This window comes from Perissodus microlepis, chromosome 10 (genome assembly GCF_051167445.1).
Source record: "Perissodus microlepis isolate ML-2025 ecotype Zambia chromosome 10, ASM5116744v1, whole genome shotgun sequence".
Classification (NCBI taxonomy): Eukaryota; Metazoa; Chordata; class Actinopteri; order Cichliformes; family Cichlidae; genus Perissodus; species Perissodus microlepis.
In genome coordinates, this window is record NC_140470.1 from 28,837,548 (window position 1) to 28,858,335 (window position 20,788).

At 41.0% G+C, this 20,788-nt stretch overlaps 1 protein-coding gene across 3 annotated transcripts in view; it reads right to left on the minus strand.

Annotated features, from left to right (window-relative positions):
• clip2 (CAP-GLY domain containing linker protein 2) overlaps positions 1-20,788 on the minus strand; it is a 50,352-nt gene that overhangs the window by 17,695 nt on the left and 11,869 nt on the right. Inside the window, exons 3-9 of one of the 3 annotated variants that reach the window (XM_084940929.1) lie at positions 18,644-19,143; positions 11,682-11,806; positions 9,180-9,393; positions 6,506-6,703; positions 5,167-5,270; positions 3,971-4,031; positions 2,179-2,283 (exon numbers count right to left, since the gene is read on the minus strand). In XM_084940929.1, coding sequence (XP_084797055.1) covers positions 2,179-2,283; positions 3,971-4,031; positions 5,167-5,270; positions 6,506-6,703; positions 9,180-9,393; positions 11,682-11,806; positions 18,644-19,143 — 1,307 coding nt within the window. Of the gene's footprint in view, positions 1-54; positions 106-2,178; positions 2,284-3,970; positions 4,032-5,166; positions 5,271-6,505; positions 6,704-9,179; positions 9,394-11,681; positions 11,807-18,643; positions 19,144-20,788 lie in introns of all 3 variants that reach the window. The other 2 variants (XM_084940930.1, XM_084940931.1) reach the window with 2 other exon arrangements.

The following is a 20,788-nucleotide window of genomic DNA, read 5'->3' on the forward strand; positions in this document are numbered from 1 at the left end:
AGAGGATCAAAGCCAAAACAAGATCAAATCTTTTTTTCATTTTTTTTTTTTCACCTTGGTTCTCTTACCCAACCTCAAGGATACCGCTTCATGAGTGCATCTTCCCTGTTGGCAGAAGCAGACCTTACTGCATATACGAATCCAAGCATTTCAAAGTGTTTTGTTATCTTTTGATGGCTGAAAATTGAAAGCTTGCGCGGTTTGATTTGTGATACCGCGGTCTATTATTAAAGAGTCTGTCTACGTGGAGCGCAGTGCTGCATGTCAAAGTGGTGTAAAGGACGTCCTCAGCGGCGCCGACTAAAATGGGCGGCACCGCCTATGATTTGTCTTGAAAAATTTATCGAAGCGTCCGTAATGGATCCCGTAAATAATTTAGCGACTTCTCATGTGTTACTAATTACATAACTGCTCAAAAATTGGTGTGGCGCCTGGGGAGATTCATCCTCCACAGCTTAAGTGTAAGGGGGCCGTTTCGAGTGATACATCCCGACATCTCAAAGTGCAGCAGGCGACAGATCTGAAAGCCAGCCTTTGGATTTAAAGGGGGGAAAAACACCATTTAAATAAAAATTAATGGCAGCTAATTGCAACATTACACAAAAGAAAAGCTGAAGCAGCTGCGAGCCTCGGCTTTCTGATTACAAGCGATGGAATGAAGCCAGTCTGGTTAATGATTTTGATCGTGTAATGTGAAGAGCTGTGACCAACACCCACTATCATTTTAAGTAAATAACACACTTCATATATCCACTACTTTCCCATCTATTTCTAAATAATAAAGCTGATAATATTCCATAGATACATTATTGATTATAAACAAATCCATGAAAAGACCAAAACCAGATCTACTAAGACCTTATGTATCCTGGGTTTGAGTTAGGTGGGAGCTGATGTAACAGCCATGACTGACACAAACTGTGCTTTTTTTCAGTTTGATTCACATTAAAAGGCTTAAAAAAATACGTATGTTGCATGCATGTACTATTCACATTAAGAGAATGCAAACTAGAGACTACAGAAAACATCTGAAAAGTGAAGCCATTCCCCCCCCGCTTGCTCTGGTTGTTAAAAGAAGCCCAGATGTATACATGTCTATGGGGAAAATGTCTCTACTTCTCACTTAAACTCATCACGAGTGTTTACTGAGGTCAGAGATCAAGGTCTCAGGTGCTAGTTTGAAGTCATACTCAATAAAATATGAGAGCTTTGTACAACACAGACCTCATTACAGTTGCAAAAGGAGGGAATCCATTGTGATTTATTATTGCAATTTATCACCATATGATCGTACAATGACCCCCTCGATCATTACGTGCAGTTTCATTGATCAGGCTAGCACGCTGAGCCATCAATGAAGCAAAACTGTGTATGCACAGTATAAGTACAGGGAGAAAAGTCAAAGTTACCAGACTTTTTAAAGAGGTTTTTACTGGATTTGACCACTTATTAAATAGATCCCACTGAAAATTAAAGTGCTTAAAGCCATTAAAGAAGGCTTCATGCCCACATGACAACAAGTGGGCTGCAATGGGAAAGGTTTGGACCATGTAACTGCAAAGAGGCCCTGCGTTGCATTGTTATTTATATTTTTATAAATAAATTTTTATGTTAACCCCTAAAGCTAGTTCTTTTCCAGATTATAACAGTACTTACTTATAGTTTGATTTTACAAAGATAGTTATGTTAACTTTTTTTAAACGAGTCAAGCCATCAGTGGAACCAAAAGTTTGGGCCTGTTTGTCGGTTTTGGTCTTTTTTTTTTATGGGATTTGGACTAAACATCAGCCTAATCCATTAAACTACAACACTTCACTCAGCTCGCTACACTCATTACAAGTCTCAACGACAGAGTTATGAGTCATTTGAAATTATTCTGGTGAAGTTATCCTCATATTCTATTCTGTGACTGTTGTGGAGTTCACACCTGTACCTGTTAGCGTGCATCTGCATGCTGGGGGCCTATCCTCCTGCCCACAATACTTGTAGTGTAGTCACATGGGGCCGGTATACTGAGGCGTACTGACTGTAAGTATGTTTTGCATATATCTAAACTACATTTGGACACAGCCACAGGTGGGATATGTGAGTTATCATCAACAGAGAAGCAAACAGGTGCAGAAGCGCACGGGACAGTGGCCACAGGCAAAGGTTTGCTTGTGTATTTTTGTTTTTTACCCTCCGCTTCTCTAATTCTTTGTGGAGCGTCTCTGCTCTCGACTTTTCGAGGAGCAGGCTCTGCTCAAGCTGACGAATATGGGCATGTTCCAATTTCGTCTGAGTCTACGGGAAGAGACAAAGAGAGATACAAAGAAGAAAGAAAAGGGAGGCTGAAAGGAAAAAGAGACCCATACAGATCAAAGAAGGTGATCAAAACGGCTGACAGCTGATGATGAAAGGGCAGCTCTGCAGACGGCAGCAGGGTGCACAAGCTGAGGAGGAGATCTGAGGTTACGTTTCACTTTCACAGAAAGTGCAATTTGCAGTTAAGGACAACTTTGTGGTCACAGGTACATGACCAGAGAACACAAGAGTTGCACCTGCAGATGGCTCACAGACACGTCAGTCTGAGCTGCTTAATGCACGTCATGCATTAAGCAGCTCAGACTGTGCAAACCATGAAAAAGCATTAAAACACATGGTTTGATTGCATTCATATACACTGTTTTATGTCTAACACAGTAAATAAACATGATTGGCATTAAGAGTCACATTTATGACTGTTAAACATCTGATTTCTTAGTCAAGGCTGAAATTTCATCCTATTGTTGTCAACAAATCTTTTGAAAGAATGAAAGGCAAATATATTAAAAAAACAAGTACTTTATCCAAAGAGTGGGGAAAAAATACAACTTATCCCTGTAGGTTCCTCATCCTTTAACCAATCGGTACAATGGTATTCACAGTTTCTTTTCCCCTGTTACAGGAGATAACGTCTTAATTGCACTTTGAGCATGTCTAAGCCTATTAATGGTGACTGGCAAATAAACATGGCTTCCACTCACTGTGGAAACATTATGGTATTTTCTAAATGTGACAACAAAGACCCGCATAATTTTTGAAATGTGATCTGCATTTTTTTTAAGAGATAAAATTGTTTGGAATAAAACTTTCAGTCCTGAAGTGAACAAATATGTTCACCTTTTTGAGCCTGTTATTGTTATTATTATTATTATTATTATTATTATTATTATTATTATTATCATCATCCAACTACATAGTTTTATTCTTGAACTCTATTAAATCATTTTGCACATAACTTTCCCTTATTTATCTTATTCTGCACCTTGGTTCAGCCTCTAAGTTTGTTTTCTGCCTGAATCAAGCTGTTTTAGCTTCTCCTTACTTTAAGCCAGCTGTCCTCTGATTGGCTGTGCCTCACAAACAAAAGGTTTGAACAGCAGCTGTGCTCAAAACAGCGGATATTAAGAATATCTGCTGTCTATGACACTATGCATATACATGTGGAGGGAAAAAAGCCGTCTGAGCTTTGGATTCGTGTGGAGTTGTTACACACACGCTAATCAAGTATCAAAGTATTTGACTAAAAATAACTCCTGTTTTACACAAAGCTTGTGTGTCTCGTGTTTTATATCAGTTTTAAAATATTGTCTTTCTGTGCTATCACCACTCATGAGACATCAGCTGAGGACATCCCGACCCGCACACCCTGTTAAACTAGAAACCCAGTCTGACCTCTCTGTATTTATATAGCCGCGTATGTGGAATTCAGGAACTCTGCACATTATCACATCAAGGTTTCTTTTGTGCACCCAGATGCTTTTTTTCTTCCCTTTCCTCTTCCTTTCTGTCCCGATGTCCAGGATGTGCGTTACGCTGACAGAGCTTTCAGGGTTGCAAAGCATGAAAACAGAGTCTCCTGTGACTAACACGGACCTGTAATATTACGGTGATTCACATTGTGAGGCACATACGCTTTTTTCATTCAGCTATTAATTCTGATAAATACCTCCAGGTCTCCTTTGGTGATGGATTCCTCTTCTACTCTGAACTGCAGGTCCTCCACTTTCCTGTAAAAGAGTTATGGGAAATAAAGAAGGGGCAATTAGCTGAGCAGTATTCGAGTCTCACACAGTGTCCAGGGAGCGACCGGCACTGCAGACAATCACAGCAGTTTGCTGAAGAGAGAGAACAATTTTTGTCATATTGGTTGAGACGGACCAGACAGATTCGTCTCCCGGGAAAAGTTCAAACATTCTAAGCAATTTGTTTTTATTCATATTTAAAAGGAAGCTAAGATTAGCCTGCATTTACCTGCTTTTTGTCCTCTGTACACGTCACATGCATGTATGCATAATATCTGACTTTAGGAGCAGAAACAGTTTCTGCTTGGTAACCTCAGGAAGCTAAGTCATTTCCTGAGCTTTGAGATATGGATCAAAACCCTAAACTTTGTGTCTCCGTGACAACGAGGAGTCCCACTTGGGGCTGATGAGGGCGACTAATTCAGGAGTACGATAAAAACACATCAGGAAGCTTTGGGACAGTATCGCCTCTATCCAAAGGAATCAAGAATAGATATTTTGATCACCAAAAAGTGAATTTGAAAACTAAAACTAAATGCGAAAGAAATATTTTACTAGGCGTGTGGAGCTTTCTCCATATTGGACACAAAACTCAGTGTTGGAATTTCGTAATCCACTTCCACTTAAGGTTTTTTTTAAGGTGCTGTTTAGAGGGAGAGTGCGCAGGGAGAGGGTTTTGTGGCCAGGATATCTACTCCTGCTTCTAGGCTTAATGCTAAGCTAAGCAACTCAATCATCTCATAATATTTATAAAAATGAAAGCAAATCCCAGATTATTAGCTAAAAGAGCATCATGTGAGATCACTCTATAACACTTACCAATAATGAATATTTCAACTATGTGGCAACACTGTTGTGTGAAAGTGAGCCCATGATGTCGTGGCAGATGGCCCCGCCCCTCCCTGAGCCTGGTTCTGCTGGAGGTTTCTTCCTGTTAAAAGGTTTTTCCTTCCCACTGTCGCCAAAGTGCTTGCTCATAGGGGGTCATATGATTGTTGGGTTTTTCTCTGTATGTATTATTGTAGGGTCGACCTTACAATATAAAGCGCCTTGGGGCGACTGTTGTTGTGATATGGTGCTATATAAATAAAACTGAATTGAATGATGTGTGAGCGATTACCTTTTTTCTTCTTCGAGCTGATTGGCCAGTTCCAGCTTATCCTTCTGTGTGCTGGCCAGCATGGCTTTGACTTGCTGGAGACCATTCTCGTTCTCTGTCACATACTGCAAACAGGAGACACAAATTAAATTTTTTCACACCCACAAAGGTTTTTCCTTTTCCACCCGTTCTCCCTCTCAAGTCGTCACATACAGACGCTCAGTCAGGACACGCAGGCGTCACGTTGTAAAAGCCCCTTTGGCGTCGTTTTTCACAGTGTGGGCAGCGTGAAACGAGATGATGCGGGGTCGGTTTTTGTGACCATTACTATGTGCTTAATTGTGGTCAGAGAAGCTGGCTGTAAATGGGCGACTGCCTTTAAAAGTGTGTGAAATGGTGATTTTTTTTTTAAACCCAAACTGTGCTTTTGTTTCCCATGAAATCAACCAGACAGCAACATTAACATAAATAAATTTTAAGTAAAATTCAAGTATAACCACCCCACCTGCCCCTTCTGACACAGACTATTGTAGGTTTTTGTTTTTGTTCTATCTCCAGTTGTAAAATAGCTATATAACTACATTCCTTGTATTAAAATGGTTATAGTCTCTTTAGTTTTCATTGTGTTGTGCAGTTTTTTTTCCTCACATTTCTGCCTAATTTTCTGAATCCATGCCTCACAGTTTTACTTCCTGTCTTTATCTTCTGTTCTGCTCCTTGAACCCCTCAGTCAGCCCTAAACCTCAGTGTGCCGTGATGGAGGCCTAAAATCCTAGAATGCATCTGGATACGAAAGCTGTGAGAATAGAGGAAGAAATATTTGTCTCTGCAAACAAGTGTTTATCAACTGATTAAAAGCATTTATGTGATTTTTAGTTAACTAACTGTAGGAGTTTGTGTATCTTGTCACGCTGCGCTAGGCTGTGAATTTAATTAAAGCTAGCCCTAAATATAATGACCACTAAACCGGCTCATGTAACATCTGCAATCACACGTGGAACATGAACCACACCTGAAATTTGATAAAATCTCTTAAAATGAAGATCCAAGGCGAGGGTTTTTGTCATGTCTCCTCTCTCCTCATCCCTTCCTCACTTTGTCCACTTTGTTAGGCAGGAGGAGAGGAGGTGAGGAAAGAAACTGAGGATGCACAAGTGAAATAAGACAAGGATTTATCCTTGTGTTTCTACTTCTTGTTCTATGATTTTTTTCATATGTTTCCTTAAGTTATTTCCTTAAGTACTGTTTACCGTTACTATTACATTTGCCAGTGTCCTGTATTCGGGCCTCTCTTTTCTAAGACATGACGTTGTGCCTGACCAAGTAAGTGTCGAGCTGTGTTTTCCCTACTTCCTCGTACCTGCATGTGCTGAGCCTTGAGGGCGCTCAGCTCTTTCTCCACCTCGCAGATGTGGCTCGTGGCCTTGGCCATCTCCGCCCGCTCCAAGTCCCTCTCGGCCAACAGCTGCTCGATGTGCTGCTGCTTCTCCTTCAGGGCTTCCTGCAGCGCGGTGGTGCCCGAGATCTTCCGTGCGTAGCGCGATGATGTCTCCGTCAGCTTTAAAGGCGGGGAGGAGGGGGACAAAGGAGATAAGACTTTAAGAAGAGGATGAAAGTGTGAACAGAAAGGAAATGCAGATTGGGCTTGATGCATTCAGAAACATCGTTTATCCTGTTAGCCGCACAGGTCCCTTTCAGATCCAACAGAATCCAACATCTTGATGCTTCTGACATCAGACTTTCATCGTTTTCATCGTCTGCTTTGTGATCACAGGAAATCAGCTGTCTGTGACATGACAGGTCTTTGCTTTTTCATAATAAGTCATATTAAAAAAATAATAGCAAACTTTAAACTTATTTTCTAAATTGTTAGCTACATAAGGCTTTAAAAAAATATACGTCCTTCTTCTCTGAGGAAATATCTGGCTGGTTGGGAATATCTGCAACAGGGAGACCAAAAACAACCATTTAATCACACTGAATGCTGCAGTATTCTCTTTGGCCACTAGAGGATGCTCTTTGACAGGATTTCTACCAGCCCTCTATACCTCATCTCATTTCAGCAGCATTTATGGAACTTTCTTTAATAACAAGCTAGATTGAAGCATTCTGCACATAAAACATTACATCTGCACGTTTATGTGTAGATATTTTATATAAAAGGTGTCAGTCAGGCTCAATTTAATGTCATATACCTGTGTATTTGACAACCTGTAAGGTAACAAATTCATGCTTTTATGATGGCAACACTATTATGTAGCACATAGACTCACAGTAAGCTTCATACGTTCACAGTGAATCAGAGATCCTTGTGCAAATTTGTGCCCATAATTCACCATCCAAATTAAAAACGGCGCCTGCTTTCTAACCACTTAAGAAAATTAAAACTGTGCGGGACGAAGCGTCTTTAGGAAAGACAATTTTGTGCTGTGCCATCAGACTGATAATTCACAAAGGTTCCATTGAGTGCTGCCAACAATTAAGGAAAGTAAAGGGTAGTGTTCGCCATCAGGACCTGGCCCGTACCCAGATGCTAAAATCGATGCGAGATACCCTGATGTCCCATTCATTTCAGTCAGTTGCCAGCTGTTGCTGAGGATATTAGTCTTAAAGACGCAGTGCGTGAAACAAGATGTCTGACTTCACTTTCAGCTGCACAGTCAGACATTCAGAGTCTCCCACTGCACAGCAGCGAAGTGAAAACATAAACCACTTGGCAGATCAGCGAGTGTCAGTACAATAAACTACTTCATCATCCTACTGTTTGAATCTGCGGCCACGATATTTCATTAGATTTAAAGACTTTCAGACATTGTAATGTACAGAATTATGAGCAACTAATAAACAGATGTTCCTAATCTTAATAATCATTCCTGTGAATTATTTGGGGGGGGGGTTTTGCAGTTAGGTCAAGCAGGTTTTTGGACAATGACAAAATTCAAAATATAGGGATGTTTTTAATATTTGGATAAAAATATTTTGCAGCTGAGAAGTGAGATGCTTTGCCAAGCCTAACAGGGATATGGGTTTTATATGCATATACATATGAACCCTGAGGTCATGTTTACTTACTGACTTTTAAAGGGATCATTTTAGGGAATATTCTCATTTGCTTGCCTGCTAACACTTAGATGAGAAGATTTCTGCCTCTCTCATGTCTGTATGGTAAAGATTACTCCATAGATAGCAGTCAGTTAGCTTAGCTCAGCTCAGGAGCATGTAATTAGCCTGGCTCTGTCCAAAGGTAACAAAAAATGTGCCCACCTCCTCTAAACTCACTTGCTACAAGTTTTGTTTTGCTTAAAGTGGACCTGCAATGAAAACTCGTGGTTTGTATTAGCTACTGTGCAATAGTTACGGCTATTTCATTTTGTTGCCTCAATGAGGACAGTTATTTGAGTCAGCAGTGCAAGCTGAATTATAGCCAAAAATCGACAAATGGGATCATTCACTGAAGCATGCGTTGATTAGGGTAAGTATCAATACAACAGCCCCCGACTGGCATTTTAGCGATACACTTTCTCTCATCTATCTATCAATCAATCTAGAGATTTACATAACTATATCCATATATACTGTTACAATATATCCAAACTGTTAAACATATGTGAATTAAACATGTTTCAAACAGCATGAGTATATAAATATAAATCCTTCACCATTTTTTCTACTCTTGGCTCTGGCTGATGTCAGCTGGCAGGGATTTCCTTATATGGTCATTTCAGGAAGCGACAGCCCCACACACATGCAAAATATGATAATTTTTCTGCTCTGCAAGTTTTTAAATCTGAATTTTCACCTTAAGCCACTTGTGTCTCAAAAGAAACATGAAGCTGAAAATCAGCCGATTAGGTCCACTTTAAACTATAAAGACGACAAGACATCAGGACTGGCTGAGACCTCAAAGGAATCTTAGAGACATGAGAGTGGTGTCGACCTTCTTATCTAACAGCGAGAAAGAAAATAAGTGCATTTCCCGCCCTCAAATCCACCCACTCTAAGGGCGGATTTGAGGCGCGCTGCAGTCGTCTTACCAGTCCAGCACGGCTCGGACGTCCACCTACAGAGGAGGCCACCGAGCTGACTGAACTGATGGAGGAACTGCTGGGGCTGTGGGCCAGAGAGGAAACTCCCATTGCCACCCGCTTGCTCTTCTTAGCCTTCGCCGGGCTGGTGGAGGGGAAGCCGATGCGGATCACTTTGTGGACTGGAGCAAACAAGCCAAACTTAGGGAGACACTGAAAGTATCTGCAGGAAGAGAAGAAGGGGGAGATGCAAGAGGACGAGGATATTATTTAGAAGTCACAGAGCAGCTTTACAGTCATGTATCTGCAATAGGTTTTCAGTTTTGGAATATAAATAAGTGTATTAGGCACATGGATTTACATTTCTCAATGTAGAGAAGGGAATTTTTGATAAATAGTAACAGTATTTGAATATATTTTAATATTGATACATTGGAAATTTGTCTTACAGCTCCTGCAACATCATTTAATTGGTTTGTGAATAAAAACAGAAATAAAATAATAAAATAAAGAGTCGGGAGGCCAGCTGCATCATACAGTACATCATAACAACCTCCCAGGGTGAAAAATGAAGACGCATGAATGACAAACACTGCAGTTCCTGAAGCGGCCACTTGAGGCTCAATCCAAAAGTGACTCATGTTAACATGGCCTCCCGTGTTTTAAGGCCCGCATCTATAGCATAAATAAATACACTTATAGCCAGGTACCAGAAGCAGTTTTGTTCTCTATAGCCAATTCCCCTACATGACAAGTACTGTGGTGTGAAAAAGTGTTTGCCCCCTTCCTGATTTCCTAGTGGCTTGCATATTTGTCACGCTTACATGTTTCAGATTATCAGATCATCATAATTTTAATATTACACAAAGAGGGATTTTTTTTTTATATAATTACCCCTTTACATTTCTTTAGTGTGTAAAGTTTAAAAAAAACCATTTGAAGTGGCGCCAGCTAGCTATGAGCTAGGCCTCCGCTAACTTTAGTCAATCTAAAATATGTTTATGGTATTTTTATGAGATTATCTGTTTGAATTATAGATAATATGACCTGCTTTAGGATTAATTGTACTGAAAGATAACAAATGGGTCTGGTTATTTAAATCCTAGTATTTTGTCTCTGTTACTGTTTTACGCTAACTAGCTGGTATCTGCAGTTTGCTAACAAAACTAGCTAGAATTCAAGCTAAGCTAATAACTTCTTCTAGATTCAAAAGGCCAACATGGTGACAGCTGCAAAGTATCTGTTGGATTTCTTTGTCATATATAGAGGACAGTGAGTATATTTTCATTTACCTGCTCATTAACTAACAAGGAAAAGAACATTAAGTTACAGGAATGCAAAGACTTTTCTAACCTTTCTTTAAGTATCTCTAGCTAAGAATTTATAAGGCTTTAGGTTTTTTGTTCTTTCAGATGGAGAACTGCGCTGCCCTGTGTTGTTCCCTTGAGTGGAGCTGGTCTTCCTGGGTTTGAACTTCCACGCCTGCTGTGACTACGTTATTCTCTGCCAGTTCATTGCATCCACAATGGTGGTAACTTGTCTGCCTGAAGCCTTTTACCTCGTCTTTGAAAAGTCATCCCTTGAAAAGTGTATCCCTGAGGAGTCATGAGCTCACAACCAGGCTCCCAGTGGATTCAGGGACCACCCTGCCACTCACGCGCCCGCCCTCAGGTACCCTGTCCCAATCTCTTTTCTCCTGCATTCTCAAGTCAGACCTTACCTGTAAAAAAAACCCCTCACTTGTAAGCTCTCCCTCTCTACAGACACCACCCAGATTCACCAGCAGTGTTCAGGACGCCCCATTTCCTCACAGTCTGTCACTGCTCAACACTCACTCACAAACAAAACTTTATAGACTTATAGACTTTATATTGGTCACAGTCTGATCTTTGGGTCCAAAAATTATAAAATTATGACAGATTTAAGAAACAAGACAAACACGCCTTTGTTGTGTTTTTATTTCATGCTGTAGTGTTATTTTCCCCTCTAACTAAAGTTTAATGGAACACGTGGTTTTGGTTTTATCGCCTCACTGTCCATCTATATTTGATATTGGGTATAATGATATAAGTATTATTGTATAATATTTATAACTCAACAAACTAATAACCTATCCAGAAAAATCTAGCATAGATGCAGAATGTGTGCTACTGGATCCTGAGTATCATTAAAAAAATGTTAGTTTTACATTCTTGTTGCTTGGCTCTAAAATTCCACCAGCACCTCAAAATGCCTGGAACTACATTTCAAATGTTTTAAGACATTTCCCATGATTGAAAGGGGAATGATGTGTGCTATGCGGGCTAAGCAAGAGTCTGAAGGAGTAAATATGAGGATAAAAAACAGTCCAGAGCAGCTCTGAGCGAGAATGTCAAACTGTTTCGTTGAAAAACAGATGAGAGCACAAACTTCCGAGCGGACGGATCCACATCCCTCCCCTTGATTTCCTTTTAGGGTAAGAAGAGAGCAGGAATTTGGGGATCTTGAGGCATGCATAGTGTTTGTATATACCTTGTACCAGCTACTGCCCCATCATTCTTCCCCAGAGGCTCATCCAGCTCGACCCCACACCATTCGCCCTTGGCGAAGTCTGTCTCCCCCATATAGCGTATGACTCCCATCTTCGAGCCTCCAACCTGACAACAACAACAAAGGGAAGAAATCAGTTACACTTAAATACAAACAATTCAATACAAAGTGTCAAATTGTTGAGTTTTACACTGTCTTTAACATCATTATCAAATCTGACTCTATGTAATTTCACACATCAGTTCCCATAATCCCTTTTGCCTCTGTAAGATAGAGACCGTTGCTACTGATGCGCTCTCCTTACTATTAACTTATTTAAGATGCAGTTGAGTCAGGAAATATATGGATCCTTTACTTTTTTCAGACTTTACTGTAATGGAGCTTTCATTGTAAATTCTAATATGTGACGTGAGTAACTGGTGCTACAATTTACAGACTTCCCCTAAACACAGCACATGCAGACTTTCATTAAGTTACACTTATGGAAAGAGGACACCTAGAAGGAGAGAAGAAGAGTCACAGTAAGCAGAGATCCTGGATTAACAAAGAAAGTTAAAAACAATCATTGAGATACCCGTTATCTCTGACTGGGGGTTTAGGTTTTGTCAAGCCAGCTAATGCAAAGAAAGCCCGACTCCACTGAACTTGCTTCATTTCACAATCACAAATCAATCAATCAATAAATGAGTCATTTATGAAACAATGTTTCTTTTAAAAGCGGATCATCAACTGTTGTTTGGGAACACTTTGGATTTACAGCATGTGCAACAGTCCAACACAACTATTTTACTCAACTGCCTGAAAACACACCATAAACTGCAGGACAACAAACGCATCGAGGAAAAGAAAAACGATGCACTAGTTGCTAACGTGAATTTTACAAAGTCACCTCAGAAGTCTGCAAAGATCCACTGAACACGTTCATGCAATCATTAAGACATTGCTTATCGTTAAGTGTCCAGTAAACACGGTAACGAAGGCTTCAGGAAAAGCGTCAACTTAACGAACAAAAAACATGTTATCGCATCAAACAAGCATCTAAAACAGCGAAAACCCCGCGCCAGTGGAGGGACACACAGCTATTGAGTATTTTGCTACAAGTTTCATTCACAGCCATCGAGCTGGTACAATGAACAGAGCGAAAGAGAATATTTATATTTGTGTTTGAAGATGTTTTAGACGTGAAGATGAAAGCAGTGCCCTGTTTCTTGAATTTTGTGCTCAGGTTTAACTTTAAAAGCTTCTAAACAGACTGGTCGAGGTGTACTTTTTTCTCTCAAATATCTCTTTTCTAATGATGGCCTTGAACTCCAGTGCTGGTCAGGCTCCACATCACAAACACAGGATGCTCTTCTAATGAGAAATGTCAGCAGTTATGGCCATGACGGTGTAATTTTAGCATTTTCTGTTCAAGATGTTCCTTCCTGCGGTCGAGACGGTAAATATGTGGGTGTGGGCATAAGCAGAGTCTCTGTTTCTCTAACGTAGAGGTGCACACAATAACATTAAGCTCCCTGTCAAACTGTCTTACCTGGACACTTGAATATAGAGAAGTGGTATGCTTTTGGGGGACATGTATATTCTAATAAGCGAAAATGTCTGCTGTAGAAACAAAGGCACATAAATAACCCAAAACAAAGTTAAAGCAGAAGAAAAGTACACAAAGTCTTTCTATCTGCACAGCTGTGACACTCCACTACCTCAACCTACTTTTTGGGGGGTCATTATTTGCCAGCATACACCAGTACTGGACCTACATCTGTAAGCCAGAATCTGTTCACTCTGATCGATCTGTAACATGATGTGTCTGTTGCAGATATTTCTGGATGTGTACAGTAAGTGAACATGCTTTTACGCTTTTGTTTGCATAGAATTTTCACTCTCCTGTCATTATAAATATATTAAAAAAGTTCAAAGACAACACTCAACACAAAAATCCTCCAGGAATCCAGTTTGTAATTATAGAAGTCAAAACAGAAACGTTTCCTTTCTGCTTCCATCAGCACCTAACCTTGTTATTTATTCACTTTCAATCATTCGGCTAATCAGCTGTTTGAACTTACTCTAGAAATGAGATATTTGACTAGGCTAACTCAATACATGTGAACTCTGCTTCACTCACTTCTCTCAATTCTGTATTTTCCAGTCAGAAAAAAGTAGGTTTCCTGTGAGGAAGATGATCTAAACCGATGGCTGAGGACTGTCCTTCACAGTTGGTGACCACATTTATGACAAAAACCATCACAGACGTGCACAGATACTCAGCATTTAGGAGAGCCTTTAAAGAGAAAGCACGCTACAGTCAGAGATGACAAAAGCAACATGGTTACATTTTATTCATCTCCTTTGTGTTAATTTCATTTACCTGAATCTCCATCTGTATCTATTTACCTATTATTCAATTACAATACTCCCATTCCCAGTGCACTGAACAGGTGGAAAAATGCTTAGAGCAACAGATGCTTCTGTATTTATCTACATTTTAAGAACCATAATTGTTGTTTTGGAGTCCATCAGAGTCTCTTATAAAATATTTTTACACATGGCTGGATTCAGCATGAAACAGAAGACAAGGACAGACTAAAATAAGGCGTGGTGAGTCACTCCGCTATTGTCAAATTAATATTCCACTCCTGAGCTGACTCTGTCCTTCTCTTAAACCACTGAGGCCAAAGAGGAAGCTGTGCCAAGAAACACTGTGGTGTCACAAGTTATTAAACCGAGATGGTTTGCTGTCTGCTGGGGTGCGTGATGTCTCAGTGACTCTGTGTTAAAATGCCAGCAGGGCTAAAGCAGCCAATCAGCATAAGCCCCAATCTTGGCTCCTCTTATTTTCAAAGTCATCTGAAAGCTTCACTCCAAGGTATTCGAGATAAAACCGTTCTACACGACTAAATCCCAACATCAACGAGGAACTAGTCTTACTTTTTTTATGCCACATCATGATGCGACACGAAAAGAATCCATTTACGCCAAACCTCAAGCAGCCGCAGGAACAACTTGTTAAAACATAATAAATGGTACAATAAACGTATACTTGACCGCAGCAGGTTTATAGAACTTTGGGAGCAGAAATTAGCATCAGGGTTAGCAAAGGCCAAAATTATCCCAAGATTCATTAATGAGCTGAAAAATGTGCCAATTTAAGAAAAAGTTCACTTTTAATTTGATGGCAGCAACATGCTTTAAGTTGGGACTGCAGCAACAAAAGAGTGGAAAAGTAAACAAATTGGCAATTGGCAGCAGGTCAGTAACATGACTGAGTATAAAAAGAGCATCTTAGAGAGGCAGAGTTTCACCAGTTTTGGAAAGAAACTGCAACAATTAAACAAATATTTTTCATCAGTGATTCAGAGAATCTAGAGAAATCCCTGAGTGCAAGCGACAAAGCTGAGCATCTGTACTGAATGTCTGTAATCTTTAGGCCCTGCAGGCAGCGCTACGTTAAAACCAGGAGTGATTATGTCATGGAAGTCAGTGCATGGACTCCAGAATGCTTCCAGAATTCACTGTCTATCACTGGCTGTCTACCATACAAAGAAGAAGCCATACGTGAACATGACCATTACGCAGCTATACTTAAAAGTTATACTTTTACTCAAAAGTTGCAGGGAAAACACTACCTAGGCTGCTCTTGTTCTCACCTTTGAGTCCTGGTGAGTCAATACACTGTGTATAGTTCTGCGTCACTACTTTTGCATACTGCAGCCAACACCTTGTAGCCATATATTCACACTTTGACTCAGGTAATCTGTCATCAGTGACAGTAACTCTAATTTTGCAAATTTCCTTGAAATATCAAGATATAGTTTCGAGGCTGTATCACCCACCCTTAGCTGCCAATTTGCAGCAACAATAGCAACCTGGCACCTGCGCATTCCGATTAGCATACATATATTCACACCTAGAGCACACCTGCTAACCTTTTCAACATGAAAGTAAATCAGAGAGTGTAAAAGTGCACTGTGTCAGATTTGCTAGTTTTAAGTATCAGGGCTTGCAAAATCGCTAGTCGGAGCTAGCGATATCTCCGGTCGGGTGACCAAAATCTATCTCAGCCCCGCCCGTCAGGTTATCATATAGCCTTACATCTAGATCATCATACAAGCTGGTTACTGGATGATTTCTATCCTGTAGCAGGGTCTCAAAAGGCCATGCAAGAACAGCAGTTTTTGTAAAAACATGTAAAAACATAAACTTTATATCATAAAAAAAGCCTTTTTAGATATTGCACCTTTTATCTCTACTTTCTCTGGATACAAGCTTGCAGAGAGGATTATAAGTGCTTTACTTTAAAGAACCCCTCTCATCTACGTCTGCTGGCTCCAGGATTTAAAGTCCTAATTTTAGATTATTCATTTCATGGCTAATGCACTACTTATTAACCTATCATTAGCCTGCACACACTGTGTCAAGCTGTAGTCTGCAACTGTCTGCTAGGCCTCTAATTCAATTCACTGAACTGGACCTCGAACCTGTGTTTGTCAGTTCAGAGCCTTTATAAGGCCGACAGTATTTTGTTAGGTTGTGACTTAATTAGTATATGTGTGTGTGTGTGTGTGTGTTTATGAATTTAGCTAGCTAACCAAGCTTGCTAACCTTTCCTGATATTCTAGCACCAACCATATGCCAAAAATGTGGTCGCTTCTAGATCCAAAAAAGCAACATGGCAAAGGCCAAAGTACTAACATGAAGGCTTCAGAACACCTGATTCAAAAGCAGTGTGTAGATCCACAGTGCCAACATCCATCTTTTATTTACAGTCTATGACCAAGCCTGGAATATAAGCTAAAGACAGCAGCTAAACAATCGGTGGAGCTAACGCTGAATTATTTTTTTTCTGTTTTGAATGAAGGTTTAAACTCTTTACCCTCTTTTAAGGTTGACATCTGACGACCTGCCCTGTACCTTTAATGATGAGTCTTAACAACCATTAGAGAAGTTTCTAGGTTTTTCCAAGGTAGCTATGACAGAAACCGCTCAGTTCAGAAAACAGCTTCAAAAGTTACGCCTAGTAGACTTCAAAGAGATAAAGAGTCAAAAGTGAATGCGTATACACCAATGGACTATAATCCACTAAAATCTCAAAACCATAGTAATAAGAAGCCATATACGCCCAGTTACTAATACCATAGTGGTTTTGCGATTGTGCAACAGGAAGAAGTTCAGTGACTAGCATGCCTTTGAGTGGCTTTGGAGTTATTCAAATAAACAGCAGCCACATCACATGCAGTTCCACTGGAAGAAAAGGCTCATTTAACTTCTGCTGATCTCTCCAGTAGCAGAGATGGCCTCTGGGGACAGCCTCTGGTTAAATACTAAAGCTAACAAAGGAGAGGCAGTTCTGAACTTCCCATGGGTGCTCGGATTTCGAAGGTGCCAAGGGTCTGAGGCTGTCCCCTCTTTTGGGAAACACTTCTTTAATTCATCTTTTTATATATATATATAAAAATCTGTGTGACATTCTCTTGAGGCAAACTTTCAAACACACATCAGCAAAGTCTGCCCTTAGTTCAGTATTACTCTAGCGTTCTGTCAGGGCCTTGCCCTGCTCTCTGGCAAAGACGCCCCCAGAGTGTCGACTGCTACTATCACATAACTCAATACCTAATGGAGAAAAATAGACTTTTTGTCCACAGTGTGTAATCTGAATTTTGGCCCACTGTGTATTATACAGCTCATAGTTTTTGCTCATTTCACAAAATTTTGGAGGCGGTGTTGTACTTCCAAATGTGACACAACTGCATGGCAGCACATCCGAGCCGCCGCAGTCAGATGGATTACACAGGAGAGGCTTAGGAAAATGATGGATTCACAGATCAATGTGTCAGCAGTGGTATCTCCTCTCTTAAGTGCTGAAAGTAATCTGGAGTGATTTACAATATTGACCAGGAGGAAGGCTTTCGGGCTCCCCGTTTCTGACGGCGCAGGATCTGATGTAGCTATCCCCTGTGTCCATCACTTAATGGAAATCCACGTGACCCGATAATCCCATACAGTAGGCAGTGTATAGACTAACAGGAGCCAGTGGGAAGAAAATGCAAGAAGCAGATAAACATATTCTTCCTGTTGAGGTTTAGTGACATTCTCACCAGCTTCGGTGCTGATGAGAATGGAAAAGGATGATGGAAAAGGAAAAAGATGCAAGAGAGGTTGGGTGAAGGTTAAATCCTAGCACTAAGACCAAATAAGGAAAAACTGAACTTCCCCAGAGAATCAGTCAATGTCTCACATTACACTGCATCAATCCAGTTTTACTGAGGCCTGCATGAAATACTAATTAGGAAGTCACTGCTCAGTTTCTACTGGGAATTGTGTTAATTTCAAATGTTTACATATAATCAAGTTAAAACCGTCCACATTTAAAAGGGCAGGGAAATTATTTATCTTCGTATTTGTTAAAGACACGGCAAATGGGAACGTGGTTACACGGGAAGGTCAACACAGTTCTGTCTGTGGCTTGTAAAGCACCCGACATGTTTGTGCAATGGTGGCGCCAACAGAGCTTTGCAAACCATCATGTACATCAGGGATCTTAAACTCATTTTACATTGTGGGCCAGACCAGTGACGCTCGCCTTTCTGTGGGTCTAAAGAAGTTTGATTACACACTGAGCACCTTAATAAAAGAATAAGTGCAAATACAACTACACATTTCATTTTCTACCTGATAATGAAATGCTTCTACAGCAAATGAAAGAAATTGCATGTCTCTTTGGCTTTAATTGGAAGAATTAAAATGTAAATTACCGAATAAAGATTAAAATAAAGCTTTAAAACTTGTTCAAATAGTTAAAAGTCCAAAATTTATACCTTCTTTTGTGTTTTCCAGTTTTCTGGTAGGCTCGGACTAGTCTTTATTGGGCCTATTCTGGGCCCTGGGTCTTATGTTTGACCCCCATGATCTGCATGCTATAATGGTAGTGTTACATGTGGTCTACTTACCAAAACTCGATCTCCAACTCGAAGATCCTTATCACCTGCTTTTTTAACCGAACCACTGTCAGACATGTTGGACCCAGACTCATTTCCCGTTTTCACGGCGCTGTTGAGCAGGCCCTCTCTGAGCGGTACCACCACCCGCTGGCCGGCGGGGGCGCCGCCGCCACCCTGCTGAGTCTGATTCTGGGTTGAGTCGGTGGAGTGGCTGTCGCTCCCCTCTCCGACTGGCTGTCGGGTGAGCTTTGAGGGTCGCGTAAAGATTCCCTGGAGGGGCTGGCACTCAAAGTAGCGCACGCCACCCACTGAACCATCGTTTTTGCCAACTAGGTCATTCAGTATGACGCCTGCCCACTGTCCTGGAGCAAACTGGGTCTCCCCTAGGTAGGCGATAACTCCTGGTTTCACACCGTTGACCCAAACCTGTTCGCCAACGGTGTAATCCCCCAAAACATCGTCGCCCTCTTCCGAGATTTTAGTTGGAGTGGTGGGCTTCAGCGCAGCACCTGGAAAAAACACAGAAACACAGTTATCTGCCATGTTGCAGAGCAGCACAAGGATTCATATAACAAAAGCAGAATGTGCTTAAATGCATTAAAACTAAAAGGTGCATGGAAACTGTGTCATTTCTTCTTACAGTCATTACACTCCTCTCTGATTTAAGTTGCGAACACTGTGTACATTGTGAGGCCATCCTCATTCACAGTCCAGCAGAATCGCCTTCACACTATTCATCCTGTTTGACCGTGCCATGCCAGCAGAAAAAAAAGCTTGTGTGGCAGCATCTAGCACAACAGAGCAGTTTGTGCAAGATTAGGCGATAGTCTAATTCCTTCTGAAAAGTGGGTCAGAGAGACGGTATCTGTGATGTGCCGGTGATTAACCCTGCCATCAGCCCTGTGATATCGCCTATTTGACACATAGAAGAGCTGGATGTCTGTTCTTATCCGCACAGCCTGTAAACCGGGAGGGACACCGTTGGCACGCGGTCTGGTGCACCGCGCTGCCGGTAAAAGCGTGTTTATCTATGTCTGTGTGCAGGAGTGGTTGGTGCCAGGACGGTCTCCCCGACACCCTGAGAGCAGGCCCGGGGCTTTGTGGGCTCCAGTGGCTGTGCTCTATGCGTGTTATGCCCCAATTGCTTCCATATGCTGCTATGTGAGCCGCAAATGAAAATGGGTACAACTTCAAAGGGGATTTAACTTGATTATAGAGTTTAGAAGCTTTTAGGAATGTGCTGCTTCTGGTAAATTGCTGTTCTGGGGAAAACTGATGACTGACTGATAATTTTGTTCAGTGTCAAGAAGTGATCATCTTGAAGATGGATGCCTTTCAAAAAGTTACTTTTTTCTCTGACCGTGGACAAACTTTAGGCTTCGAGGCATCTAGCACCATTTACCATTTCACACAAATATACCAGCTGAACTGAAAGTATTGACCAGACGATGGTCATTAATCAATTATGTGTCAAAATGGATGTGGCCCAGGGTAAACTGACATTTAGCATCAGCATCAACCATCAGTCAGTCTGTGTTTGACCCACATTTCTGATTGTATAGTCCTGGGGTGTCCAACTCCAGTCCTCGAGAGCTACTGTCCCTCAGCTTTTAGATGCATCCCTACTCCAACACAGCTGAATCAAATGGTTGGATTACCTCTTCAGCATGCAATCAAGTTAATTAAAGGCCCAGTAACAAGCCATTCATTTGATTCAGCTGTGTTGGAGTAGGGATGCATCTAAAAGCTGCAGGACAGCAGCTCTCGAGGACTGGAGTTGGACACTCCTGGTATAGTGTTTTATCCCATTTGAACTGTGAAGCCCAGCACATCCAGAACAGCAAAGATAGTTGAGAAACACTTGCAGTCCAGCCTCCTTATTCCAAATAAAATAAGATTCTAACAAGCTCAAATGTCAAGATGTGGTATCACCACCTTTATTGTTCAACACAACCTGAACTCTCTCAGGCAAGCTTTCCAGTAACTTCTTTAAGTAGTCTCAGGAACAGTTCTCCAGGCTTCCCGAAGGACATTCAAGGCTCTTTTTTTGGATGCTGTCTGCTTCAATAATGTTGACGTCCGGGCTCTGCCAAAGCCGGTCCACGACTGATAGTGTTCAACTGTGTGCTCTTTCTATTTATGTATGCTTTACAG